General features: G+C 47.2%; 1 protein-coding gene across 6 annotated transcripts in view; it reads right to left on the minus strand.

The window, feature by feature from the left end:
* The window catches only part of agfg1a (ArfGAP with FG repeats 1a), a 30,647-nt gene that overhangs the window by 2,482 nt on the left and 7,174 nt on the right, over positions 1 to 20,991 (minus strand). For 2 of the 6 annotated variants that reach the window (XM_061216996.1, XM_061216997.1), the window contains exons 2-10: positions 15,828 to 15,921; positions 10,488 to 10,603; positions 9,408 to 9,570; positions 8,534 to 8,699; positions 8,005 to 8,115; positions 6,654 to 6,725; positions 2,280 to 2,457; positions 1,881 to 1,960; positions 1,692 to 1,787 (exon numbers count right to left, since the gene is read on the minus strand). In XM_061216996.1, the coding sequence (XP_061072980.1) occupies positions 1,692 to 1,787; positions 1,881 to 1,960; positions 2,280 to 2,457; positions 6,654 to 6,725; positions 8,005 to 8,115; positions 8,534 to 8,699; positions 9,408 to 9,570; positions 10,488 to 10,603; positions 15,828 to 15,921 (1,076 nt within the window). Of the gene's footprint in view, positions 1 to 1,691; positions 1,788 to 1,880; positions 1,961 to 2,279; positions 2,458 to 3,443; positions 3,654 to 6,653; positions 6,726 to 8,004; positions 8,116 to 8,533; positions 8,700 to 9,407; positions 9,571 to 10,487; positions 10,604 to 15,827; positions 15,922 to 20,991 lie in introns of all 6 variants that reach the window. The other 4 variants (XM_061217002.1, XM_061216998.1, XM_061217001.1 and 1 more) reach the window with 4 other exon arrangements.

Below are 20,991 nucleotides of genomic sequence, written 5' to 3' on the forward strand. Positions count from 1 at the left end.
ATACACCCACAGTGACTGAAAAACACAAGGTTGACTGCTGTGGATATGTTGGAAAAACACAAGGTTGACTGCTGTGGATATGTTGGAAAAACACAAGGTTGACTGCTGTCGATACATTTGAAAAACACATGGTTGACGGTGTGGATATGTTTGAAAAACACAAGGTTGATTGCTGTCCATACGTTTGACAAACACAAGGCTGACTGCGGTCTATACGTTTGAAAAACACAAGGCTAACTGCTGTCTATATGTTTGAAAAACACAAGGCTAACTGCTGTCTATACGTTTGAAAAATACAAGGCTAGCTGCTGTCTATATGTTTGAAAAGCCCCAAATGGTTAACTGCAGTCGAGACATTTTGGTAACAGGTATGACCGGTGCTGAAAACAGTGATGTAGAGTTTTCCACATGGAGGTATATGGAGTTTTTCTGTTTTGATACTGAAGGTCTCTCAGAAGAGTACTGTTCAGCGAGCTCACAGCGCTCAGCTTCCACACCTCGGTAACCGTTCTCCCATCTCTTTCCCCCATGCCGAAAGGAAAGCACGGCGATACGCATCGCGACCAGCAGAGGGCAGTAATGCGTGTTCGCCTTAGCGCTGCCTCTTACTCAGAGAACTACAAGCGAGAGGGGTGGTGGGAAAGGGGAGCTCATGGAAGGCTGCGGCACAGGGGAAGGCAGAATGGCGGCCACAGCGCACAGCGGCTGATCATCACCTCCCGCCGGTCATAGAAGTAAGAGCACACACCACATGCAGAGTGGAGGAAACAGGAAGTCGAGATGAGTTCTAGAAGCACTGCGACACAAAGCCACGAGGAGGCAGAGAGGAACAATGGCGGGAGTTTAGCACGGGGAGGGGAGGGGGGGGGCAGGAGGGACCTACCAAAGTGGGCGGGAGGGAAGGCTCCGAACAGGCCTTGTCCAGCGTGACAAAATAACCAGACAGAGCGGTCACATAGAGGCAAAGGCCACCGTCTCTGTCTCACACACACACGGGCCTGTGTGCACTCGCACACACCGTTTCCACTTCCACTTTACTTGGGCTGGGGGCGATATGCCTGTTTGATAATTATCAAATGATTCTTTCAGCGCATAGCGATCATCGCCACCATGTGGTACACTGCCCTTTTTTTGGCCTTTTCTTTCCCTAATTATACCTGATGCATCAGAACTGTGGCAATATGAAGCGCTTCGGTAAAAAAATAAAAGACAGAAGCAACACACCAAGAAGACGGAGAGTATTACGCTCAAAAAATATTCCAGAATTATCAAACAAGTATATTGCCCAGCCATAATATTCATTTTATCTGCCTCAGGTTTGTAAATATCTTCTGAACATCACCGTAGGAATTGGTTTCAGACGGATAAGAAATTACTCATAAAATACAGTATTACATTACATTACACAATATTGTACAACATTAATACAAAACCCACATATTGGTCTTAATTTTGTTGCTACACATTTGCTGGAAGACTGTATCAGTATAAATGTTTGCAAAAAAAAATAAACAGATTTTTTATTAAAAAACCAACACAATCAACAACTGGTTGTGGGGAGCTTTAGAACAGTATGCAAGCATTCTCTCAATATGCCTTTTATCCCACGATTCTGGGCATGTTGTTGGGCCTAGCACCAGGAATTATGAAATGCCCTGTCCCTCCCCTCTCCCCACCCTGCAGACCTCTACCTGCTGCCACTGCTGCGGCTCTCCCATTGGTCTGGAAGGGGTTGGTAGGAGCAGTCGCTGGGGCAACGGCAGCTACAAACGGGTTCGTTGAGGGAGCTGGTGGAGAAGGGCACAGTAGAGGTTCGTTTTGGCCATTGTCAATACTGAAGAAAACACAATTCTCACATGGACCGAGGAGATTCAGCTCACCTCCAAAACCCTGGGGCATGCTGGGTACCACCTGCTGTGCCTGGGAGGGCGTCACCCCGGTAACGGCGCCAAAAACATTCCTGGATCAGAACAGATAAGACAATTATGTATGACCTGGGCCAGTGGGTGTGTGTGTGTGTGATGGGGGGGCGTGTGTGCTTGTGTGCCTGTGAGAGTGTGCGTGTGCGCGTGAGTGCGTGTGTGTGTGTGCACGTGTGAGTGTGTGAGTGAGCACACGTGCGTGTGTGTGTGTGTGTGTGTGTGTGTGTGCGCGAGTGTGTGTGTGTGTGTGTGTGAGTGTGTGAGAGAGAGAGTGTGTGAGTGTGTGTGTGAGCGTGTGCGTGTGTGAGTGAGAGTGTGTGATTGAGTGTGCGTGCGTGCATGCATGTGCGCTCTCACCCCGGGGCAGTGCTGCAGGTGCTGTACACGCTGGCTGTGGGGGCGGAGGAGCTGAACACGTTGTCCAGCTCGGCCAGCGCGGCGTAGCGGTCTCCGCCCAGCCCGGGGGGCGGCGCCTGAGGAGGCCCCACCCCCGCGGAGGCAGGGGCGGAGCTCACGCCGCTGGGCACGCCTCCCCCTGGCGACAGACAGAGGACAGAGTCACCACACAGGCCTCCTCCAGCACACAGACAACTCCCCCAAAATCCTGGGTGCAATGCAACTCAAACACCGCAAGGCATAGCCTCTTTCCAAAACAGAAAAATCAGCTAGACCAAGGGCAGTCAAATAGTTGGCTAGCTAGTTGTTTGGGGTTTTCATAAATCTCGATGCCCCTACCTCGCAGCCCCTACCTAGCTTTAACCCCCCTCCCAAAAATGTAGAACAAGACTAATATGCTCAGCATTGCACCAAACCATTTAAAGGGGTCTGTTTTCTTTCATGCCATTTGGATGTCCCAGCAAATCAAGAAGTGGTGCATCGTCATATGAACATAATTTCATACCAAATATGCTCCCAGCCGATGCATCTAGGGGGCATAAATGCAAATTAGCAAAAGGTAAATTCCACAGGAAATATTTCTTCACACAGAGAGCAGTCCCTGTGTGGGATCGCTTGCCAGGTCTCGTAGCGGAGACGGAACCTCTGGGGGTGTTCAAGACCAGGCTTGATACAGTGCTGGATCCCATCTAGTTTGTACGTAAACGGCATGCACTAGGTACACTTCAATGGTAGGAAAATGACAAGCGTGGTTCTCATGCTTCATCATTAAATTATCTTACGTCACACTGTCTGCAAAAGATGCACCCGAGTGAGAAACCTCAGCCAATCAGAGGCAGCGCCGACGCCACAGCAGAACAACCACTGGACAAACCGGACAGCACATGCTCCAGGGGCAACCGGGCCGGACAACCAATCGGGTAAAAGAGTGGACGCCGGCGAGCACCAATCGGGGCTCAGTTCTCATTTCAACATGTCCCGCGTGCCCCTTGCAGGAGGGCAGGGGTCCAGTGACTCTCTGGCTGCGGCTGGTCCAGGGCCCCGACTCCACACCGTTAGCAGGCCGCTAACGTGCTAACGGTTCAAAAAAAGTCTGCGAAAGCGGCAGTGTCCCGGCAGGGTTACCTGGCTCAGGTTTGGCAGAGCTAAAGATGTTATCCAGGTCAGCCAGAGCGGCGTATCTATCCGCGGGGACGCTCGCGCTGTCTACGCCTGCTCTGGGGACCCCTGCCGAGTCGCTCTGCGACGAACTCAAGGAGCCGAAGTCGGCGCTAGAGGATTTGGGGAAGTTGTCAAAATTTGCAAAGCCGGCATTAGCTAATCCGGGGGTGCTACCTGTGTGGAGAAGAGAAACAGAGGGGTTGAGTGGTTAGAGCGCTCCGAGTCGGGGGTGAGGTCACCGAGCGTGCGGCTCACGGCAGATCTCGTCAACACAAGGAACATCGCCGCCATTTAACGACCACTCAAGCAGATGGGAACGCCGGTTGGATGGGAAAGACTTCAAAAACCAGTCCATTTGTACGCTGCTTTTACCTGGTAAACGGTAGTGGCTGGCTGTTTTTTCCGCATGGGAGCTGTAGAACCAGGGATTACAGCCAGGACCTTAATAAGCGGTCTCTTTCCAAAATTACTACGTTCCCCGATGTCACATGACAGCCTGTCGTGGAAGACGCTGACTGAAGGAGCTCGCTGTGATGTCATGCAAAGCCAGCTGAAGCCAATTCACATTAAAGATGCACAAAAACCAAAGAGCAGCAATGCTTCACCTAGAAATGACACCACGTTCTTAAACATTTATCTTTTTTATTTTATTTTATGGGCCCACTGATAACATCTGCTGTAAAAAAATAACATCGAGATTTATGAAAACCCCAAACAACTAGCTAGCCAACTATTTGACTGCCCTTGGTTATATGACTTGCGATGGGCAGTTCACAAGAAAAATGTAAACCAAATTCATATCAGTTAAGAACAGATGCGACATGCTTCCAGGCCAATTTGAACAAAGACCATCTTTGAATCAGCCTTTAGTTGTGCACTCGTTTTTCTTCATTACCTTTGCTGGTGTGCACATCTCCCCACAAATGTAATTGCAAGCTGGCTGACTATCGACAGGCAAAAAAATAAATCAACTGCACTCCTGACAGTGTTGAATAAACAAGTTACATGGCCTGTTAACCGTGTCCCGGTGACTTTCCGCTCAAGGGCAAGAGCAAGGCCGAATCCCACAAAGCTGGTCAAGGAAAATGGTGGCCAATCCAATCTCGAAAGATCTTCAGATTTCTGTTTCCATGCTATAGCAGGAACTGGTTATTAGTCATTCAGGTACACAGGCTGAATGCACACAGGGGACAAGGGGCACGGCCAGGAGACACAGGAAGGGAGAGCGGAGTTCCACAGGCATCAGGACAGGGCTTCTGGGGGACAGGGAGGGGAGCTTCCTATATACAGTTGTGTTCAAAATAATAGCAGTGCGTTTAAAAACGTGAGTAAAGCTCAAAATCCTTATAATAGTTTTTATTTCGATGCATTGGGAACACTGCACATTATATCCTAAATCAAAACATGAAGAAAAATGTGTCAATTTTTTAATTACTTTACAGAAAATGAAGAAAAATGAATATTGGGCTGTTCAAAAAAATAGCAGTGTCTGCATTTTTCTTTACAAACTCAAATATTTACTGTATAAACTGAAAAATCTTCAGGATTTAGTATTCCTGTGAATCACTAAAGTAATATTTAGTTGTATAACCACGGTTTCTGAGAACTGCTTCACATCTGTGTTGCATGGAATCGACCAACTTCTGGCACCTATGAACAGGTATTTCAGCCCAGGATGATTTGACAACATTCCACAATTCCTCTGCATTTCTTGGTTTTGCCTCATGAACAGCATTTTTGATGTCACCCCACAAGTTTTCAATCGGATTAAGGTCCGGGGATTGGGCTGGCCACTCCATAACTTTAATTTTGTTGGTCCGGAACCAAGATGCTGCTCGCTTACTGGTGTGTTTGGGGTCGTTTTCTTGTTGAAACACCCATTTCAAGGGCATTTCTTCTTCCCTCTCCAATCAACGTTTTAATCAAAGTACGCTGTTCTTTTGAACAATGTCCGGAACGACCCATTTTTCTCAGGTTTTTTTTAGAGAGAAATGCATGCAAACATGTGCTGGCTTCATCCTTAAATAAGGGCCACCTGATTCACACCTGTTTTTTCACAGAATGAATGACCTCACTAATTGAACTCCACACTGCTATTATTTTGAACACGCCTCTCAATTAATAATTCAAATACACAGACTCAGGAGCATGTGTATCATGAATGTTGGGTCTGTTGGTTTTCTATGACTCTACTACACCTCCTGGTAAATTATTTGCCATGTAGTAATATATTTTCTACCAAAAACAGTGATTGATCTGGTAAGTCATGTTAGACTGATATTATTTTGAACACAACTGTATAATCTGTAGCTAAAACCACAGAAATAGTAACTGCACATTAGATAAGATCCCCATTTCACAAACTCACTACAGGAGATGGGACAGTGGACGGTGTTTTGCACAAACCTTCCGCTCCTCTGTGGTCAAGCCCCACCACATTAAAATTCTATCCCTTTCACTGCAAACACCGGAAAAGTAAGGAATTTCTTTGCAGGAAAGTCGAAACCAAGACTGTGCTGAAATAACCTTTCAACTTTGACCTCAACCCCTCCCTGGCTCGCCGCAGCTCGGTGAAGGTCCTGACCTCTGACCTGCGCTGACTCACACTCACTGAGCACTTTATCAGGTATTTATTAGACTTCTGCTGCTGTAGCCTATCCACTTAGAGGTTTGACACGTGTGTTCAGAGATGCTCTTCTGAATGCCACTGTTGTAATGTGTGGTTATTTGCATTACTGTCACCTTCCTGTCAGCTTTCGCCAGTCTGACCCTTGGCCTCTGACCTCTCATTAACATGTTTTGCCCGCAGAACTACTGCTCACTGGATCTTTTCTGTTTTTCGCATCATTCTCTGCAAACTCTGTTTGTTTCTGCGTGAAAATACCAGGAGATCAGCCGTTTCTGAGATGCTCCAACCACCTGGCACCAATAATCCTTCTATGGTCACTTCACATTTCTTCCCCATTCTGACATTTGGTCTGAAAAACAGCCGAACCTCTTTACCAATCTGCATGCTTTTTACGCATTTAGTTGCTGCGCCCCCTGCGGGACACCGCTTAACACGTCAGCTAGTGGCAGAGCTCCACCAGGGACGGACAGATGGAGAAACAGACAGACACCCAGACGGAGGAGTCAGACAGACGGAGGAGTGAGACGGGGACCCGTGACACTTACTGCGGGCAGCCAGGAGAGGCAGAGCGCTGGCAAAGTCCCCCACACTGCGGCTGGATGACAGAGCAGTGAGCGCTGGCAGGAAATCAATAACGGACAGAGCGCAAAGAAAAGCAAACAGAGACAAACACAAATGTGAAGCAAAGTCAAAGACAGAAAGAGCGAATGAGCCGCAGCAACGGAAAAGAGAAGCAGCGATGCGAAGAGGCCGTTCAACGTGGTTCGGAATGTGGGTGGGGGGGTCAGAGGTCACGGCGCAGACACACGCGCACTCATAAATTCACGTACACACGCGCGCGCGCGCGCACACACACACACACACACACACACACACACACACACACACACACACACACACACACACACACACACGTTAACGGCGTTAAGGGGTGGTGTCTCTCAAACAGGGAATAGGGTATTTTAAGGGTAACGTTTACATGAACGGCCTTCGTCAACACCACCATGTCACAGAGGCACAAGAGAAGAGCTAACGGTGGAGGGCCCACCATTCCGGACCCTTCCACAGAGTAATGATGAGGCATGCGCTTACAGGAGGAAAACAGCGACAGGAAGTGTGGAATGGAAATGTAAAAATGGAGGACAAAAAACGTTTCCCCAAAAACCAGTGCGTGCGTCTGTGTGTGACTGAGCCCTTCTGTGTGTGTGTGTGTGTGTGTGTGTGTGTGTGTGTGTGTGTGTGTGTGTCAGTTCAGTTCAGGTCAGGGGCTGGGTTGTAAACAGAAGCTTGTGGGTGAATAGCTAGTTTTTTGAGGCGGTTGGGTTAACTGTGAGCAGTCTATGGCAAGGACTAAATCTGGGCCATGTGCTGTGCTTTGTTTTCAGTTCCTTATTTGGCGGTTAGCTGCGCCCACTCGTCCACAATAGCTTACATTTATACCTGATGTTGCTTTGATAATAAAACTAATTTTAGACCTTTAAGGACTACAAACAAAATAGCCATTAGGAGAGTTAGGCTGCAAACCAATAAGCCTTATCGAGGTGTACTCCTTAATCGTAGCAATTAAGGAATTTCAAGTGTGGTCTAAGTGAAATATCAATATTGTAAACAAGGTCGTATTAACATTACAAAATGTATATGTTAGTATGAAGTTGTTTTTTTTGTGTGTGTAAGAGTGTGAGTGAGATGCGGGCACATTGGTGGGAGATGCTGGGGTGCTGTACGTGTGTGAGGGGTGCTGTGTGTGTGTGTGTGTGTGTGTGTGTGTGTGTAATAGTGTGAGTTGTGTGTGCATTGGTGGGAGATGTTGGGGTGCTGTACGTGTGTGAGGGGTGCTGTGTGTGTGTGTGAGAGAGAGAGTGTGGGTTGTGTGTGGGAGATGTTGGGGTGCTGTACCTGTGTGAGGGGGCTGGGACACAGGTTGAGGTGCAGGGGGAAAATGAGCTGCTGCACCGGAGTTTCCAAACGCATCAAAGTTTGCAAAGTCTGCTTGTGCAGCGCTCTGAGCTGCAGGAGTCAGAGGGGAAACAAAAACCAAACTGTTAATGGTTCCACAGACACTGGAATGAGCAACTGAAGGATGAGATGGACACAACAACACATGTAAAACAGACATCCAATGACAAAGGGCATCACCTTCCACCAACACTACACCTGGGCCAGGGACTCACAACTCAAGGGAGCAAAACGTAAGTACTGTCCACTGACCTCGGATCAGTTTCCTATACAAAATGGCCATGGTGTGGGGTAAGCTGCCACAAACATACCCTCGCTGTGGACAGCAAGGAGTCAGGACTGTGTGGCTCTGTTCACTGCTGAACACCCATAAATGTGCACACAGGCGGGTCTAACTCTGACACACAGACAGTCGCTGCTTCATTAAGCCCAGGGGTCGCTCCAGGCCCCAGGTACGCGGAGGCTGTACCTGGATGGCTGTTGAAATGCGCAAAGTTTGCAAAATTTGCCGAGCCTGCAGCCTGGGAGGGCGGGGCCGCAAAGATGTCTCCGCCCAGGTCACTGAGGAGGTCGAACTTCTTCTCCTGGAACTGCCCGGCCACCGACTGGCCCTGGGTGCGAGCCACCACCGGCGACTGGAAAGAGCACAGAGACGTGTAACTCTCAGACAAGATGGCACCCGCACAGCAGTTAGCTCTCACAGGTATACACAGCTCACAGAAAGAAAGCCTCGCAGAGAATGTCTCACAGAAACATACTAATATCACAGACAGGACTGGAAGCCAAGACAAAACCACTTCACATAAATATACCAGGAGCGTGCCATAGAAACAGACCACACTAATATCTTATAAGTGCGCAGTGAATTATTCAGACGCATAACTCACGGACAGACCAGTGACCTTACATGGCAACTTGGCACATTACACTGGAAAACAATAAAGCCAACGAATGTTTAGCTCCCAAAGCTGGATTCGGTTTCGGTGGAGCTGGGCAGGGGGGGGCTACTTAAAGACTAGACTGAGAGCCCTGCCTACTGCCACGTCACACAACCTGGGGCCAGTGTCATGAAGCAGGATTACGGAGGCAGCCGGACAGCCGCACTAAGTAAAACCAAGGACTCCCAAATCTGTAACACGGACTGAAGTAAACAAGAGCTTGTTCCGGGTTTTACTCAGTGATACAGGCCTCTGGTCTCCTTTCTGGGAAAGGTCCAAGCTCAGCTCCAGGGCTGGGAGCCTACAGGGCAGCCAGGCTGTCGGGCCGGAGGACTGAGTGTGTGTGCAGAGGGAGGTGAGAGGTGACAGTCGACAGGTCACGGGTTGGGCGGAGTGCAGGCTCACCTGACTGGGTGTGCTCTTGTTGAGGTGCAGGGTGGGGGCCGATTCTCCCAGCAGGGTTTTGAGGGGGCGCACCTCGGGGGTGCTGCTGGTGCTGCTGGCAGAGGAGCCCGAGATGGAGGCGTGGACAGAGGCCACCACTTTGGCCTGATCCGGGGGGACGTACCTGCAAGCCGCACACACATAAAGTACACTTCTAAGACCTTGATCAAGTGATTGGGTGTGTACACCTTCACGACTGACTGTACTAATTACAATAAGACCAGTGAGTGTTGTCTTGGTTATTCCACAGCAGTGCAATATAGGATTATTTTAAAATGCACCAATGAAAACTAATAGTTGAGAAATACAAATATATCCAACCCAAAATGACTTCAAATACATGCAACTTAATTTACTACCAAATACATTCAAATAATTTCTGCAGTTCCAAATATGTTTGCATTGGTTGGTTCTTCCATTGAAAATAGCACATTTTGAACCTCAATATCTCACTCACTTCAAAACAAATCTCAATGCCATTTCACAGGTCTACTACAATGACAACAAACCTGGCAAATACTCATTTTGGTATGGATACACTGCAACATCATAAATTGAGACTTTATTTGTGGAAAAATAACAGATCCCTCAGCCTGCCGTTAATTCAGAAATATATGTGCGTTTTCTAATTTCATGACTGTATATTTTATGAATTTGAATTAGAGCTCAAAATTCTACATTTTGACAATGAGTTGTCCATAGCCTTAACATGGGAAGACACAATGCTAACATCAATCAGGCTAATCTAAAGTTATAAATCAACATAGGAACTGATATGTCCAGCAACGCTATCGCATGCAGGTAGTTACTGTAAATGACACCTGAAATGACACATTTGATGAACACCTCAAAAGACAGGAAATTAAATTGAGAACATTTTTGTGATGAATACATTTATAGACCAAAATATTTTTTTATTTTTTTATTTTTAAACAAGTTTCATCAAAATATTTAAATGAAAAATTAATTGAAAAGTCAAAAATTTTTATGATTTTATAGCATTTTACCTCATGTCTAATTTATGCCAACAAAGAATCTTACCATCTTTTTTTCTCATATTTTTCTTGAAGGAACTCTTTGACTTTCTGTGGTTCACGGAAGTCTGGTATAGCTGATGTTCTGTCATCATACAGACCCAGCCATATCCGTTTACACACCTGAAACAGGAAAAGAGCATGAAAAACCGCTTTTCTTCTTGTAAGTAGGGAAATAATTTTTTTAAAATCAGAAACCAGTTAAGAAGCCAAAACTGCTACCAATGTCATTAATAAGAAAAATTCCCTGCAAATTCTAAATTAAGTGGTATGGTAACAGATGGAAAATAGGAAAACACAAAAACATGTGACAGCCTGCTTTGCCTGGCTAAGTGGGCCAAAGTACAGAAGAGGGGAGGGAGAGAGCGTGAGAGAGGGAGAGGGAGAGGGAGAGAGCATGAGAGAGAGAGGGAGAGAGACAGAAAAGAGAAAAAACAAACAGCTAGAAGAACTGCAAATTGCCTCAATTCCTGAAGTAGTTATTCCAAAATTTGCCACATTCCTTTAAAGTCCAGCACTTCCCAGCCCTCAGAGGTACCCTGCTGTGGCTGAGACTAAATTAACCCCTTCAGCGGCGCACAGGAAACGCACATCCCTGGTTCACTCACAGAATGTTCATGACACACACTCACCACGCATTTACCATACAAATTACATTTGTGCAGTGTGAATTTCAAATTTCCATTAGAAGACTACAAAGAAGAACCGTTTTAATGAACTCCACCGAGGTATTTATTCACAGCTCACAGTAAAGAGACCTGCAATCACTCACACATTCATGCATGTTCAATTAATAATAAAAGAATTAGGCCTGCCGAAACAATCCAATATTCCCTTTCATCCCTAAAACACATTGCTGCAAAATCAGAGATGTAGCCCAGGCCATGACATAAGCATAACAAAAACTGTTGCTTTTATTCCAAACATTTACATTTTCGTCACCAATATCAAATGCCAAAAATGAAAATTGCTGCGTTAATGAAAGCATCCCGTGTTAATGAATGACAGTGCGGAGGACTGCACAACAGCCGCACACTGCCTGCAGCTTTCTGACCCTACTAGATTAGTCACTCACGATGGATGAGTTAGCACTGAACTAAAACTGTGTGGTGCTATGGCAAACTGCACTGCCCTCCAGGACACGCACTGGCACGCAAACCATGAGGCACACCACTGCACATAAGACCTATTAGGCCGTCGCTCCAAGCCTAGCAAAGCACACCTCATTCAACAGCTATAGCAGGGTTGCCCAAGCCTGTTCCTGGAGATCTACCATCCTGTAGGTTCTCACTCCAACCCTAACAAAGCACATCTCTTTCAACCGCTAGATATCTTGTTAAGTTAGTAGAGTTGAGCCAATTTAGGGTTTAAATGAAAACCTACAGGCTGGTGAATCTCCAGGGACAGGGTTTGGCAGCCCTGACTTAAACACATTACGGCAGATTAGAGGCTAACACGGTCGGAGGATGGTCTGTGTTTGTTTTCGCTCAGTTGCCATATCCAAAACTGACTGACAGTTATAAACTGCATCTAACAGAAATTCACCTGTATAGTATGACTTATTGTACAACATATTGTACAAAAAATAAATGGTTAATATAAACTTGATATGACATGTTTTTAAAGTTATGAGTGCCCATCTGGAAGACAGAAGAGGTATTTCGATGTAACCAAAGCAAACCAAACACATGCAAACATAACCGTGGGTGGAAAAGCTCACTTTCAGGGTATTTTTAGGCATGAACAGTCGCATGCCTAATCGGAACCCTCCCAGGCTGCGCCGAAACTCGGCCATCTAGCGCTCACAACACATGCCCATGTACAGGAATACCTCCACGGACATGAGTGGCTGTTATTAACCCACACACTCAGCGAGAGGAGCCGTCTGACCGGAACGCAGCGCTCGTTAAAAGCTAATCAATGCAGGAAATATACCGGCTTCATCGCGGAGACGGGAGAACCATCACTCAGTCAGGAGCCCACTCCAGCCTCGAGCGCTAAACTCAACACGGCTCTCCATCTCCCACCTGCCCGCCCCACTGCTCTCCCACTCTCCATCTCCCACCTGCCCGCCCCACTCCTCTCCCACTCTCCATCTCCCACCTGCCCGCCCCACTCCTCTCCCACTCTCCATCTCCCACCTGCCCGCCCCACTCCTCTCCCACTCTCCATCTCCCACCTGCCCGCCCCACTCCTCTCCCACTCTCCATCTCCCACCTGCCCGCCCCACTCCTCTCCCACACTCCATCTCCCACCTGCCCGCCCCACTCCTCTCCCACTCTCCATCTCCCACCTGCCCGCCCCACTCCTCTCCCACTCTCCATCTCCCACCTGCCCGCCCCACTCCTCTCCCACTCTCCATCTCCCACCTGCCCGCCCCACTCCTCTCCCACTCTCCATCTCCCACCTGCCCGCCCCACTCCTCTCCCACTCTCCATCTCCCACCTGCCCGCCCCACTCCTCTCCCACTCTCCATCTCCCACCTGCCCACCCCACTCCTCTCCCACACTCCATCTCCCACCTGCCCACCCCACTCCTCTCCTCTCCCACTCTCCATCTCCCACCTGCCCACCCCACTCCTCTCCTCTCCCACTCTCCATCTCCCACCTGCCCGCCCCACTCCTCTCCCACTCTCCATCTCCCACCTGCCCGCCCCACTCCTCTCCCACTCTCCATCTCCCACCTGCCCGCCCCACTCCTCTCCCACTCTCCATACGCTGGCACACCAAAGTCACGTAATGAGTTCTTTCACTATTCCTGGTGAAAGACAGACAGCCACACAGACTAGAGACGCCACAAATGAACCGTGTCACTGCAGGGGGGCCCCTAAAGGGCAGAGAGAGAACAGACTGACTCTGTGTGGGTAGGGGAGGCGGCCGTGATGGAGGTGGGCTATGGAGATACTGGTGCTGCCAATATGAAAGCTGACCGTGCACAGCGTATGGGCTGGGGTTAATCTGGCTCAGGTTTCCTGCCACTCCAAGCACTCATTACATTACATTACATATCCAAAGCGACGTACAATTGATGAGACTACGCAGGAGTCAATCCACCCCTGGAGCAATGCAGGGTTAAGGGCCTTGCTCAAGGGACCAGCGGATCTTATAGTGGCTACACTGGGGATCAAACCACCGACCTTGTGTGTCCCAGTCATGTACCTTCACCAATACGCAAAATGCACCAGGATTCCATCAAAAGCTCCTTCCTGTTATTCAAATCACACTACAGTGACAAGTATGACTGGTTTTTCACATGAAAATTATGACTTTAAGCAATTACTGCAGGCTATTTTTGACTGACATATACGAACAGTTCACAAACATGAATCACATCCTGAATTTGGTAATGATTCATCGCAAATGGGAGAATGATAATAAGATTTATAGCTTAATAGAGCTTAATATTTCTTTCACCAATCCAGTGCAGTACCTGTCTCTGAAAAGGCCACCCTGCTACCAATGTGAAAAGCCGAATCGGAACGTGCGTCACAAACTATTTTAAACAAAAGACTACGAAAGGCTTGCAGATATTGAAAGGTAATGTCACGCACTAAAGTGTATAACTACTGGACACATCAAAAATAGTCATAATGAATTAGTCACTAATTTCATAGCAATTTATTACTGATTAAAACAGGCCGTCACAATGGCACAATAATATCCTGGTCTCTTTAAACACGTTAATAAAAATATATTTCGTCATTTCCACCAAAGAAACAGACACACTGATTAAGAATATAAATCTATTATTATAACTGTAATCAATTTATCTACAGAACAATTTCCTCCTGCCTGGAAATCCACAGTAATTATCCTCTTCGTCAAGGCTGGTGACCATGAAGATGGGTAAAAATAACCCAGTAATAGTCTCAGAAAGTGTGTTTTCAGCACAGCTCACGGCACATGCCAACACCAGACGTTCCTTTTTACCTGAAATTAATAATAAAATAAAAAAACCTGGATTTAGTTCATCCTTAGATTTCACCAACTGTGAATTTTGGAACAACCAGCAATGTCATCCTGTGGTTAAAATGGCCGTGATGTTGCATGTTGTGCACACTTTTCAATCACTGAATGTAGACACACCTGTCAGAGGCAACAATGGGTCGGAACATCCTGTGGAACAGAGGCTTAAAATGGAGAACGGTCTCTCAGTCCCTATCCTGTCAGCTTCCCCTACGGGCTGTCTCCAGCTCTGTCACTCATCCAACGGGATGTCGCCAAGATCACCAGCCAGCCAATGGGCTGTCACCAACCTCGTCAGCTATCCAATGAACTGTGGCCAAGCCCACCAGCTGCTGAATGAGCTGCCTGTGTTGCTAATGTGACAAGGCAAAAAAAAAAACGGAGACCTCCATGAGCTCATGTAGAGAGCTCTGGTAACAGTTAAGCCAAATGACCCAGGTCTTCAGGGATAACATCAGGCCTTGTAATTTTATTACACATGAGCACTACTACAACACTCTGACCACTTAACATTTCCGGGGGTTGACGTGTAGCAAATAAACCAAAGACAAGACAAAGAGTTTTCTTCACTGTTTTGCTGTGCAGCTAAACACTGGGTATAAGCACTAAATACTGCAGTCAAACAGCCCATGTTATATACCTCTCCTCCCCCCTCTCTGTCACGCACACACGAGCGCGCACGCACGCACGCACACCCTATAAATACCCCAGGCTGACCCTAAAGGACATCTGGAAAACGGTGAGGGCAGGATGCCTCCTCACTGAGCTATCATGTTAAGGGTTCTGCAGTCTCTCCATATGGGTTTCCCAGGGAAACATAATAAACTCAATCTTGCAGGATTATGGAAACTATCCCAAGAATGTAATCGTAGCGTAAACCAAAAGCTGGAAAGGAGCACAGAAATGCATTCTGCAGCAGGGAGGGGGAGAGCAGCAGAGAAACAAAAAGGGGAGATGAGCAGGGAGGAGATCAGCAGACACAAATACGCGCAGCACAGATGGGCAACCTAGTAAAGCCACAGACTGGGCTCAACAAGAGGGAGACTAAGAGACAAGCAACAGGCAGCAAAAACAGCATCATTTAGAGACACAGCTGAGACACAGCTGAGACACAGCTGAGACACAGCTGAGACACAGCTGAGACACAGCTGAGACACAGCTGAGACAGACAAACAGTAGACCCTCAGAGATGAGCAGGAGGGAGACCAGGAGAACCAGACACAAGGAGGAGCAGCGGGGAGACGGAGCTGAGCGGTGGGGACAGCTGACACACAGGAGAGTGAGACGGAGAAAGGGAGAAGCGTCAGACAAGGGCTAGGATGCCACAGCACTCCGGCAGGATCTATGCCGCGGTCCTAAACCCCACCATTTTCAGCACACACCTCGTTGCCGTGTTTCTGCAGAAATTCTATTTCTTGCTGCGTGAAGGTCGTCATGGAGATAGACTTCACTCTGTGGGGGGGGTTGAGCCCTCGTCTGGGGGGGAGAGACAAAAAGGAGTCAAAAACACAATAGAAAAATCCAGAGACGCAATTTACAGTTGAGATGTGGGCTTATTCAGCAGGCAGAGATTAGTGTCGGCAGCTTAGGATTCAGTCGTTCTACACAAAGTTTCTCTTCAGTCTTTCTCTTCAGCCGGCAGTAGGACATAATGATGCACAAACGGAGTGGCTATATGTGTGAATGTCATGTGCGCTGGTGAGGGTATAGAGTGAGCAGCCCCTGATGCTGTCTGCACAGACCCTAAACAGAAACATTTCCATACTCATGCATAGAGAGCAAGCCATGGGCTCCACGGTGGCCTACAGGGGTCTTTCGAGCCCTGGATCTCTGCAAACCAGGGGTCCCATCCAGGATTTTGGGCCCCATGAAAGCATCTCATTGGGCCCCACCACCCCAGAGAATCCCATGTTCTCATTTTTTAGGGCCGCTGGCCTAACCTCAGCCCTATACAGCGCCCGTGCCACATGACTGAACCCCTCCCAGTTGGAGTGATGCTAAACCAATTGTGCCCGACCTCTGAAAAGATGGCAGCCACATCAGAGACCATGGTGCTCACTCTTTCATCGAGCTACCCTGCAGCTCCAAGTACAAAGCTCTACTGAGGCATCTCATGAGCTTCCTTTCTGAAAGGAGAAAATGGCAGCACCTGTATCCCTTATTATCCACGGCTATGGGACACACGGTTATGGGCATTTTTCAAACCATCCAAAGATCTCAATCCATAATGTACTCCACCATCAAAACAGTGGAATAGGTTATATTTAGGATTAATTGCAGAGCAATTAACAGCCTAGGGCCTGTACCACTAAGCAGAGCAGGATTATGGAGTTAGTTGGATAACTGCACTGTGTAAAAGATCAGAGATCTCGCCCACATCTCCCTCTTACTTCTTACAGCAACACCTGGCCAGTGGCCATGCGTATGCAAGCTTTTCCCACAGTGCTGCGTGTCAAAGCTCACAGTAAAACCTCCAACACGTGGAGGCTGGTTACCCACAGTGCTCTGCAGCCCTGCTGGGACCAGTGGATTCTGTTTTCATTGCTGGAGTAGAAAGAATGTATCCCTTACAGAACTCAGACGAGGACACGCACAACAGCCAGAAAGCGTGTCTGGGGCCTGTGGGGTAGGCTTATGGCCTGACGTGTCCGGGCCGGATGTTTCCGATACACATGGGCTCATAGATACAGGCGACAGCATTCACACACACTGAAGACACGTCCACAACAGAATGGAAGACATATAGAGGATATCCTAAACATAGTTTGAACGTGATTACTGAAATATGAAAGGATATAAAGGATATACAATACATATTAATACATGCAAGTGCTAATTGTGAATGAATTGTGTTAATTACATTTAATAGGCACAGCAGAACAGAGTAAAGACACAGACGCGCAGAGCAGGGGAAGGGTAGTATGGCTCCTGGCTCTGGCATGTTGATGAACACCTGCTCCAGCAGGCCAGGTGACGGTGCTGCGGTGGAAAAGAGACACAGTGCGTCTCTGTCTGACCGCTGGCTGCCGGTTTATACCCAGACACTGTTCCCCCGACCACATTCTGCTGACACTCAAACGGATTCAACAGGGACCTGAGCTTCCACTGAGCGCTTTCCACTGAAGACTGAGGCGTGAAGTAGGACAGAGAAACGCACTAGCGCAAAGATATCTGCAGACTGCTCGCAAGGGATGGGCAATACTTGGAAAGGGAGAGCTTTCTTTTTCCACTAAATGTTACACACACACACACACACACACACACACAATATGCTGCATTTGCTCACTTAATTGCCAAACCCAACACCATTACAAATGCTTTTAAACAGACCTATGTGAATAGCGATGAGAACAGGATACTGACAATGAAAATAGTTAGAAATAACTTTTATTTAATTAATAAGGCTGGCGCTTAAAAATGCATTTCATAGTTTTGAGATTTTAGTGGCTAAGGTGCTTGACTGGGACATGGAAGAACTAAGTCGCTTTGGATAAAAGCATCAGCTACATAACTAATGTAATGTAATGAGTAGCATTTTGGTTATCATTTAGCAATTCTTGATGCACAGTGCGCATGCAAATAGACACGCATACCATTACTTGCTTAACACACCCAAATGTAAGATTGTTTTTACTTCACTTTTATATTGTTCGGTTCAATGGCCAGATATCCATTCAAGCAATTCAACACCAATGGATGAGGAATGCCCCACCTGCAGTTTGAAAACCCAAACCTCATGTTTAGAGTATGTTTAGTATATGCAGGCAGGTGTATAAAACCATCACCTACACACAGCATATTTACAACATACTGCTTCCGTTTACAAGCTGCCGTACAAGCACACGCGTACTCTCTCGCATCTTAGGAGATGAGGACTGGCTCTGGGGACAAGTGAAACTCTACCTGCACACTGTCACCTGAGCTAACAGGCTCCAGCACACCTCAGTGAGCATGTCATTCCAGTCCTACAGTCCACACAAAAGGGCTTCCAGCCGAGAGAGAGAGAGAGAGAGAGAGAGAGAGAGAGAGACAGAAAGAGAGAGTCCAACCGAGACAGAGACCGAGAGACAGACAGACCGAGAGACAGACAGAGACCGAGAGACCAAAAGAGAGAGACCGCGAGACCAAAAGAAAGAGGCCGAGAGAGACGGAGACCAAAAGAGAGACCGAGAAAGACAGAAAGAGACAGAGAGACAGAGAGAGACCTAGAGAGAGAGAGACTGAGACAGAGAGACCAAAAGAGAGAGACCGAGACAGAGAGACCAAAAGAGAGACAGAGACAAAGAGACCTAAAGAGAGAGACCGAGACAGAGAGACCAAAAGAGAGAGACCGAGAGACAGAAAAGGCAGAGAAGACAGAAAAAGACAGGGAATAAACCTGAATGGGCCAACAGGGAGAGGTGAGTATGTGCTTTTAAAGAAATGTAAAATCCCTCCAGACCCGGGAGCATAAGAGGAGACTTGTAAGCTGCTGGCTGACTGTCTGCAGCACTAAATAATTCACTGACAGAGCCCTGGAGTAGGGAACACACACCGCCGGATTGTTCAAACTCAGAGGACTGCGTCTGCACGGCTGCTGTTCTGTCTGAGCAGGCCGAGCACCGCGGTCTGATTACAACAGCAGTGCGATTACAGTACTACAGACTCAGGTTTCATTATCAACATCATCTCACACATTCTTTTGGGCAGCGATATCAACAGGTTCCCCAAACGCTCGGGAACGACACAGAGGACATCACTGGGATCGTGCACTTCCCTCCCCCCGTGGGGGAATATTTAAAACACAGCTTCCTGAACTGGTGTGGTATTACGTTTCAGCTGATACAAATATGATGACACATTTAAGTCGGCCTGTCTGTCAACATACCTGAATGGTATGATGGTATATTCAGACGGAGAATGGAATGGTATATCTATATATATATAACCTAATGATCATCATGACAGAGCGTTCAGAGGTACGGGAAAATAGGCAGAGGTCAGCCCAAATCAGAAGGAGAGCCCTAGCAGGTCTCAGAGCAGTGATGGGCTTTTTGGCAGCAAAGCAAAAACTGTTTTGCTGCAATGGAATGGTTAAGGACTACAGTATAGCCCAGTTCTCAACAGGCATTACAGGTAGGTAGCTAAATTGAGAAAACTGCAAAGCAACTACCATTTCCGTCCAGTAGCCAGCTGGCAAACACGTTAGATTGAAAATTATGACACATTCTGCCAGAGGTACGATTCAATTAAGAAGCCGCTTCAGTGTGTAGGGAAGTTTTTCGATTCACCCAAGTAAGTCTATGTACTTATACACGGTGACATTTCAAAATGTATTACAAGCTTCCAAATTGCAACAGCTTTCCTTGACAGTTAGAAACATCCCATCTGGCCACATTATCCTGCCCACATTCTCCACCAACTTCTCCACTGATACAGAAGAACACTTAGCCAATTAGGCATATAACTAGGTTATGTAATTGATGCTAAGCATTTGTGGGCTTTATTTTTATTTATTGCTCTGGCATAGATATATAGATATATAGAACACAACAAAAACACAGGATAGTTATAGCACTATTAGACTAAGTAAGTTAGAAAAATGAATTGTTGGATTTAATACAATTTATTACCAGTGGTTACACGTAATTATAGACTTTACATTTCAACTTGCCTACTTAGTAATGTTGCGTGCAACATTTGTCCAATAACGTATTGCTTTATTTGTTTTTATATATATGGCATAGAGGAAAGCTACGTTCAGTTTGACGGTAGTTTGAATTTGTGTGTCAACGTCCTCGGTGAAGCTTAAGAAATGCCATACAATATGCCATAAGTGAACCAACAGCTATAGATTTAAAACACACAGAAATTGCTAACTATAAAACGCCAGAATTAAATTCCCTGCGGCATCTGCATTCTTAACCCCCTGAAATAGCCAAAGACTTCTCGCTAGGACTAGCCTGAAGGAAGTTATTACAAAGCCAGAATCTTTCTTTCAATCGTCCGACCAATTTCTGCATTTCGTCACTGGTGGTGAAAGGCTTGTGCAAGCCATCAGAATGCAGGCCAGGGGCACAGTCCCCAGGTGGAGGAGGGGGCTGAAGCGTGGACAAGGAGCTGTCGAGGGACCGGATGTGTTCTGGAGGTGTCTGCACCTTCTCAGTCCTGAATATTGACAAAGGGCACTGCAGCAATAGGAAGGGCTGAGAGCCGTGACAGGGAATTTAAACAGTGAGAAGAGGCAGAGAACAGCACCAGCACTGTAATCGCCTTACGTGAACTGCGCAAAAATGAAAATGACAAATCACAAACGCTATCATAATAGGAGCAGTATCAAAGTCAAATGGGAAAAAATGGTATTAGAGCAGACACACTGTAAAAGGAGGTTATCGCTTAATACCTTGGAGTGATTCGGTATTCTGGGTCTGACGGAGGTGAGGAAACTAGGTCAGATAAGGGACGCTTCCCAAGCGATTCCCATACCGCATGATGTCAACACAACTGTGCAGTGCCACAGGCTGTGTCACTTCCTGCCACCTGGCGCCGCACAGGAAGTGGGCAGAG

This window comes from Conger conger, chromosome 13 (assembly GCF_963514075.1).
Source record: "Conger conger chromosome 13, fConCon1.1, whole genome shotgun sequence".
Lineage (NCBI taxonomy): Eukaryota > Metazoa > Chordata > Actinopteri > Anguilliformes > Congridae > Conger > Conger conger.